The sequence below is a fragment of the Pseudorasbora parva genome, chromosome 10 (assembly GCF_024679245.1).
Source record: "Pseudorasbora parva isolate DD20220531a chromosome 10, ASM2467924v1, whole genome shotgun sequence".
NCBI lineage: Eukaryota > Metazoa > Chordata > Actinopteri > Cypriniformes > Gobionidae > Pseudorasbora > Pseudorasbora parva.
The window spans coordinates 12,916,247-12,925,351 of NC_090181.1; the positions used below are offsets into that span (position 1 = coordinate 12,916,247).

The window sequence follows — 9,105 nt, forward strand, 5'->3', positions numbered from 1 at the left end:
ATAAACACTTCATCAGAGAAGAGAAGAGATGTCGCTACAAGAGGGATGATAAACTATTTAATTAAAGATTACAAGGGCACAAACGAGGGCACAAACATATATAAATAAAGGATAAATAATTTATAATAAATACAATATTTCATTAAAAAAAAAAGAATTGTAAATTTAGATTTCATGGTGACTTTAAATTCAGACCCAAAGACAGATGAATTTGTTTTTAATTATCTCTCTTTTTCTTTTCTTTTCTTTGTGTCATTTGTTTTATCATTTTTGAGTGGTGGCTTGAGGGGTATTATTTTAGATTTTATTTTATTCTATCCTAGATTTTTACATGACGTTATTTTCATTAAGTGTCAAACAGCAAAGCTAGTTTTGTGGATTGTGGTCACCATACCTTTTAGCACGTTGCTATGTGGTTGCTAGGGTCTTATGTATAAAGATATATATATATGCAACACGTTATATATATATATATATATATATATATATATATATATATATATATATATATATATATATATATATATATATATATATATAGGCTATAGTTAACGTGTTGCATTATCAACAATTGTTAAAACAAAAACGAAATATTCTTCTTACACTGTTACATGGTTTCGCGGAAGTATTTTGGCGGAAACTAGGGTTACCATGGCAATTTTTGTAAGGATGCCGAGTCTATTCCCTATAACATGTAAACGAAAATAATCGTATCTCTGTTTAAGAGCGGAAATTGTTCATCTGTAGCACAGAAACTTTGACATTTCACATCCTCGTTCGCCATTGCAACATCATCTGAGCCTCCGTGATGAAGGAACCAGTCAGGAGGCGGTGTCTGATCTGAGCCCAACATTAAACATATCTGACGTCTATATCTCCATCATCATCTTCATCATCGCCTCTCAATGTCCAAATAACTCTTTGCATTTCCGTGCTATAGGTTTTCCTTCAAATTCGCGTTTTTTGTCTGTTTACCCTCCCAACGTCTTTGGGGATCTGAAGTTTGCCTCAGTTTGCGCAACCGGTGTGTGAACTCGATCAAACAGCCAGATTTGATAGCGGTCCAGGCGTGATTGTGGTGACACCAGGGGATTCATATGAGCGTGCCTCCGGTGATCCGACCGCCGAGCCCCCTCCCGGGGTCGCAAGGCATTTCCTTCCAAATTCAGATCGGGTTAAGCCGGGAACCCGTCCTGCTGGATTCCGGCGAGTTCAGCCTGGCGCAGGTCCGAGAGATGGCATGCTCCATCGTAGACCAGAAGGTAACACTTTCCATTTTTCCTTTTGTCTCTTTCATTGCCGTTTCAGTGGAACTATAATAAATGTCATCTTACATAGCCTAGGCTACTGGAGTTTGTAAATAACTTTTACCTGTTACTTGCGCTATGTTGAAAATTGGGGCTTGGTGCTCATTTTCTTTCCAAAGTCTGAGAGATTTTTAAGTTACGACGAACTTGAAATGTTTATTTAAATATTGGCTTTTGTGTTTATATTAACATTACCTGCATTTTATTGTGTGCGTGAATATAGTAATTTAAAAGTATATGTTAGGCAGAACATACAGGCTTACAACTTTCAAAATATAGTCAGTGAGAGAATAGAAAATGGCAGCAAAATGAATTCTTGTCAGACTCTGAGTTTACTTAATAACCCGAAGCAGCAGAATCACACTGGTGGTGTAGCTTCATCAAGTGTTCTGCATTGTATTTTCCATTGACAGTGATGACGACGACATGGTGACGTTGGGTACTTATTGAACCAGTGAAGGGCTTGTACTAGCACACATCACAGTATGGCAGGCCTGTCTCTCCTATTGAAAAACTTTATTTCAAAACTATTCAGTGGACTGTATCCACACTGCTTCCCCCCCTTCTTTTCCTTTTTTTTTTTTTTTTTTGATATTTGGGATACCCTGTCACCATAGACATTATATTGAGTGAACATCAGGGCAAGTAAATAATAATTTTGGTTCATCTGATAAGATGGTTGTATAAGGAGACCTAGAACTTCTTAATTAAATAGGACCTATTATGCAAAATTCACTTTTACATTTCGGTAGTGTGTGTACACAATCACCAGATAATGGTAAAAATCCACCCACTCTTTTTTAAATTCACATTAGTCATAAGCAGTGGCTCAGAACATGGTGTTTGTAGATTCTAGCAGTGTGATGTCACAAATGCTTAGGCTCCGCCCATGACAGCTTACAGAATCTGCCCTATTAGCACAGACCCCGCCCTGAGTGAGCTACACCGGCTGCCATGTTTACCTCCTCGCCAGAGCATTTAGCAGCAGCATTAAAGTAAGAAATGTGATGTCACTTTCCCACCAGAACATGCTGGACTGAGTGGCAAAAGTGCCTGCTGACTGAATTTAATTGGGAAAACCCGAGTAAAACAACTGATTATTGTTGGACTCGCTATAGTAGGGCTGGTCCGAATACCATTTTTTGAGCTTCAAAGCTTGGGTAATAATCAACATTGAATATTCAAAGTATCAGAGGGAGGGGGCTGAACATATTCTTCTCAACAATACAAGCAGGAATCTCAAGAAGCAGCGCGCCTCATGTGGGCAGGGTTTATATGCTCTGAGAACAAACACTGCACTAGTAATACAAAACACACAGGTCTGTTACGTACCAGTTTTGATATATTATAATAGGAACAATCATTTAGTTCAGTTAGAGAACAGATCAACTACAATTAAAAACGTGCCGCGTGAGCAGAGCAGCACAAATTGCAGCAGGAGTCAGATTTCATTCATCACGAGAGACAGGAAATGAATGAAAAGATGATCGCGGAAAATTAGGTTTCAAAGTAAAATGTAAAAGCGCCTATTGTAGGGAGTTTGTCATTGTCCTGTTTTTTGTTGTTGTGTTTTTCATTAACAGTAATAGGCTAATGAACCCACAATTCAAGCAACCCAGCCTCGAATTTGCAAACCAAAAGTAAACTGCGCACGGTTGCATTCGGTCATGACCCCTCAATGCGAATACTTAAAATTTTCTCACTGTTACATTCCTAATGGGTAAAATGGCTAATACATTTCGATTCTATTCTATTTTCCACAATGTCAAACCAATGCAACTTAACCCAAAATGCAAGCTCAGCCATGCTGTTCTTCCATATAGGCTTGTGCAGTTATGCGCTCAGACAGAAGACTCTGTTGCAGAGAGCACTAAGAACAAATATATTTATTAAGTATAATGAGGTTGGGTTCTTATTCAACTGTCCATATTAAAAACTGCAAGGCTATAAAATAATTGTAAAAAAAAAAAAAAAAAAAAAGAGTATTGTATTTTGCCAGATTTTATAGTGTAAACATATGCAAGCACGAATGAGAACCGTTTAGAGGGGGATGCCAGGTGTGCGAAAAAAAGATTATTCGTATCCCAAATTTGAAAATCAAATACCAACCCATCGAATTAATATTCTGGTCCAGCCCTACTTGCTAGTGTTTCTTACAATTTACGAAAGATCCAGTGATCCATGGATTATTGACACACGCAGCCAGGAATCGTGTTTCCTTACATTTATATGTACGATTTGCCTGGGAACGCTTACATAATTTTGTTCTGTTACAGCCTTATTCCAAAATGGATAATTAAGTATTTTTTCCTCACTTTTACAAACAATACCCAATAATGACATTGTGAAAGAAGTTTGTTCGAAATCTTTGCAAATTCATTAAAAATAAAGAATAATAAAAAAAAAATGCATGTACAAGTATTCAGTCTTTTCCATGGCGCTCAAAATTGAGCTCAGGTGCATCCTGTTTCCACTGATCATCCTTGAGAGGTTTCTACAACTTGGTCCCACAGTTAACAGTGCATGCCAAAGCACAAATCAAGTCAGGAAGTACAAGGAATTGTGATCTCCGAGACATGATAGTATCGAGGCACAGATCTGGGGAAGGGTACAGAAACATTTCTGTAACATTGAAGGTCCCATTGAGCACAGTGGCCTCCATCATCTGTAAATGGAAGAAGTTTGGAACCACCGGCACTCTTCCTAATGCTGGCTGCCCAGCTAAAGTGAGTGATCGGGGGAGAAGGGCCTTAGTCTAGCCTGGATGCCAGCCGAACTTAGCCCCACCCACAACATTTTTAGGTCGGTCAGTTCGGTTTGGCCTCACTCCATAGAGGAGTAATTATCCCCGAACAGAAACCGATGAAATCATCAGGGGGGCTTTAGACGACGCTGGGCAGATGACCAACAGTAACGTAATGATGCACATCATCAAAGGGGCTTGGATTATATTTTTTCGAATCCTAAACAGAGAGCTTGTTTAAATATGCATTCACCTTCACAATTTCTCTCAGAAATGATGATCATGTTGGGTCAGTACTCTGTGTATCTGTATCATTAAATTGTTTAAAAAAATTACAACACCTGCAAAGATTGTGTATTCCAGCCTGATTCCAGTGCACGTGCAGACAGGGTTGCCAAGTTTTTACAACAAAACCCGCCAACTACTAGCCCTAAACAATAGCTTCTCGGGGGGTTCTCCGGGGGAAAAATGGCATTTTGGGGGGTAAAATGTGTTATTTTGGCAAGGTTGCCTGCTAAAATTCACACTCATGGGTCTATATATCACATAATAGTTGCTTTAACCTTCGGACATAGAAAACAACCCGCGGGGGGAAAAACACGGACTTGGCAACACAGTGCAGTTGAACTATGTTGACATTTGACAATGCGTCGGTTCGTTACTTTGATTGGTTGTAGGTCTGTCCAATTGATGTCTTTCCTGGTTCGGTTGAAACACGCCTCGTAATCACTGCCCAATGGAGCAGTTTCAGACTCATATTCTGACTAGAATTGAGTATGACCAACTCAGGCTAGCCTTAGTCAGGTTAGGTGACAAAAAATATGGTCACTCTGACAGAGCTCCAGCATTTCTCTCTGGAGAGAGGAGAACCTTCCAGAAGAACAACCATCTCTGCAGCACTCCACAAATCAGGCCTGTATGATAGAGTGGTGGCAGCATCATGCTGTGGGGATGTTTTTGAGGACCAGGCAGGCTAGCCAGGACGATGAATGCCGCAATGTACAGAGACATCCTTGATGAAAACCTGCTCCAGAGCACTCTGGAAGGTTCCTCTTCCAACAGGGAAACAACCCTAAGCACACAGCCAAAAAAACAAAGGAGTGGCTACAGGGCAACTCTGTGAATGTGCTTGAGTGGCCATGGCAGAGCCCAGACTTGAACCCGATTGAACATCTCTGGAGAGATCTGAAAATGTCTGTGCACCAATACTCCCCATTATACCTGATGGAGCTTGGAACGGGAGAAACTGCCTGAAAATAGGTGTGTCAAGCTTTTAGAGACTTGAGGCAGTAATTGGTGCTTCAACAAAGTATCAAGCAAAGGCTGCGAATACTTATGTATATGTGAGAATGCTGTCTGGGGATACGTTAAATAAGCTAAAACACCAAAAAGTTGGCATGTTCCTTTAAAATGCAAGCACGGTTAAAGCAATGCATATTTTTGCAAGTAGTGCAATTCAACAAGCTTTTTTCTTTCTGAAAAAAATAGCATTTTTTTTTACTTCCATAGTCAGGTTTAAACTATGTTTTTTAGTGAATAACAACATATTTAAGTTTCTCCTCACACAGGACCACTGTGTGGCTTTAGAAGATGTGGGATATAGCAAACAAGTCATGTGGACTTTAATACCATCCACTCTTGTAGGGTAATGAGCATTACGCAATACGCAATACATTTTAATGCGTTTTATTCTGATAAATATGGTTTATGGTTATGGTATTTTTGTGTAACTTTAATGTTTTTGGAATTACACAAAGGTAAAAACATACCTGACTATAAAATTAATGAAGTACAAGAACATGTGAACTCAAAAGTGCTCACAGTAGTAATAAAGTTCTGCAAAGATTCATATTCTCAGAATTGCTTATAACACAGTGATAGCACAGCAGTCAGAGTGTCACCACTCCTTAAAATGCACATATGATGACATCTGCACAGTTATTAATATCTTCTGACGAAAAGTGTTTTCTGTTTTGTAAGCACCTGTGCTGTGACACCACCAGAATGAGTCTAGCTCTATACATTTTTCGCATTGTGTTCGTACAAAGTTTGTGACGAGACGCGAGGTGTTGACAACAACATATTTTCCCACTATTATCAAACGTTGTTTTCTTCCTAAATCTCTTTCTCTCCCTTGCGGCTTCCTAGTTTATTCTGTGACACAGTGCAAAGGGTTTCAGTCTGTGTTTTAAGACATACAGGTGTTAGAATACAGAGCAGTATTTTGATAAGCATAACAACAACAGGCATCATGTGACGCTTAACAAGAAACACCTTTTTTTAGGCCTGACGTTGTCAGTATGAGTTTAAGAAAATAGAAGTACTTGTTTAAAAATGTTTAGTAGAAAAAATGTGAATGAGAACAACAAATCGTCAACCTGAGCTCCTTCAACGCCTTGTTACACGTTCTCTTGCTCTCTTGAGCATAAGCACTCAGAGCATTTAACACATTAAATAGTTAGATGTGAGATGTTGAATAAGTGTGTATGATTTAAAGGTGACATTGTTGTGCAGACAGTCTCAAACAATGCTTTGCTTATATTGTTTGGTTGTATGTGTTGGAATGTGTTTGTGGGATGGGGGGAGTTTGTTTCGTTTTATCTACCTGCAGTGCTGTGCTGTTTTACAGGTGTTCACACATGGAAAAGAACATGTAACTCAGAATTAAACGTGATTCAGAGAACACAGAGATGTCACTTTGAATCACACTTCACATCTTTCTTTTCTCTTTTATTGTTACAAATAGGACAAGTCTGATGTGTGACAACACACGTGTGACAACAGATGAATATAAACCTATAACACTAGAACTGTTGAGTTTGTTCATATGTTAAATTCCCTGTCATATTATAGGCAGATTTTTGTCTTTAAAGGAATAGTGACATCGTCACCATTTACTCACCCTCACGTTCTTTCAAATCTGCATGATTCCCTTTAAGATGTCCCTTTGAAGGAAAGTCTGTTCCCTCAGCAGCCATATTTGTAATGCCTCATGGCATCTATTTTGGGCATCCAAGACTAAATCCTATCTATTTGAATGAGGGAATCCTGAAATTTCAAAATAGTGCTTGCCAAACTCACAATTAAACAAAATGTGACTTGAACTATCCCATGTAGTTTGTTATGCTCAAATAGAGTTTAAATAAACATTCAGGCTAGACCAGCACGTGTAGTCCTAAGCACGAGTCTTGGCTTTCTATGTGAACCGGAGCTTTTAACGGCAGCTGCAGTGACGCAATGACTTTACCAGCGGTTGGTTTATCAGCAGTTGGCTCTTTTTCTTAGGAGGCGGGATGCATCCTGGCATATTGATCCTTGCAATTTGTCCCAATCATAAGTAATAGGAGTGAGCCATCTTTCTATATCTGAAGTCTTTGGTGGAACAAAAGGAGACATTTTAATAATGTGCTCAAATGTCTCAAATTTAATAATGAATGGGGATTTAAGCTTTCAAGCTTCAAAAAGGATGCAAAAACACCATAAAATGTCAAAAAATATTCTACATGTAGTCCATGCCCCTATTATGCTGTTCTTAAAGGTTCCTCATTTTGTTTTGGAGGTCCCCTATAACAGGTTTACATGCATCAAAAGTCCAAAATCAGTAATTTTCTCATGATATACACTGCCAACACTGTTTTCAATGATTCTCAAATGACTCGTCAGACGAATCAGTAGCTATGTTTCCATCGACTTATTTTTATGCGCATTTTGTGATAGCGCATCAAAAACTGCTGAATGGAAATGGCAAGATGTACATAAATTCTAAAAATGCGCATAAAAAACTTGTGCGCTCGTTTGAGTTGGATAAATGTTCTATCCAATATGAAAAAGATGGAAATGCATTTACCCTTCCTAAATCCCTCCTTTCCGAAAGCCTACTCTGCTCTGATTGGCCAGATGGTTGTAATTGGTCTACCGTTTACAGAAGCTTGTCGGTTACAGAAGTCCATTACCATAACTGAATTTAAGCTCAGGAGGCTTCCTCAGTCCTCAGCAAGTGTACACACTGTAAAGACAGTAACAATGACATCGATTTTACCATATTAATCCGAGTGCAAATATGAAATATTAAAAGAACTAGTTATTCAACCCGAACCTCCATCGCAAGGACAATTTAGCAGGATGTTTCTCTGTGATACATTACTCATTTTGAGATGTTGCAACTGTAATTCCTCACCATCAGCAGTAACAAGTGTATGTCCATTAACAAAATGATGTGTGTATTTCTAATTTACTACAGTGCACATGCAGGAACTGTATCAATAACAGCGCATATGTTAGCCGAGCATTAACGTGAATGATGGATGTAACATTGAAGTTTGTAAAAACAAATCTTGCTCCATCCTATATCTTTACTCAAAGTAGTAAGAATGACAGAAGATCTGCATTAATAGACACAGTTTTATGTAATAGTGGCTCAAAGCTGTTTAACAGAAGTATTTTAGTAAGTGAGTTAGCCGGAACAACAAGATTCCACTTGTTTAGGCGATCCTTTCTTTTGGGAGAAAATTACTGTATTTATCGTGAACTTAAAGTTGCATTCAGGTCAACTTTCCCTTTAAGGACAAGATGTTCCAATCCACACTTAAGTTGGCCTTGGAAATCAATTTCAGTTACTACTTCATTTGGCCTCTTTGCTCAATTATTATCTGAGACAGTGGTTTAATACAGCAGAGGACAACAAATGTCTCTTGAGCGGTAAGGATCAAGGACCAACCTTAGTCAGATCACAACAAGTCATCAAAGGTGGAGCAAGACTGCTTGACCATGAACCAGTTGAGTATGATAGCATTTCTTTAATAATAATAATGTGCAAACACTTCTAACCAGATAATGTTGTGGTTATAAGTTTGTCAGTGCTGAAAGTCCATCTGGAAAGTATTCAACATGCTTAACTTTTTTCCACATTTTGTTATGTTACAGCCTTATTCCAAAATTGATTATATTCATTATTTTCCTCAAAATTCTACAAACAATATCCCATTGTGGCCATGTGAAAGAAGCTTGTTTGAAATCTTTGCAAAAAATAAATAAATAAAAAATTCACATGTACAT

At 38.4% G+C, this 9,105-nt stretch overlaps 1 protein-coding gene across 1 annotated transcript in view; it reads left to right on the forward strand.

The window, feature by feature from the left end:
• The first annotated feature begins 687 nt into the window (after positions 1-687).
• prkd1 (protein kinase D1) overlaps positions 688-9,105 on the forward strand; it is a 55,317-nt gene continuing 46,899 nt past the window's right edge. The window contains exon 1 of the mRNA XM_067455194.1: positions 688-1,262. Coding sequence (XP_067311295.1) covers positions 1,098-1,262 — 165 coding nt within the window. The 5' untranslated portion in view covers positions 688-1,097. The remainder of the gene's footprint in view (positions 1,263-9,105) is intronic.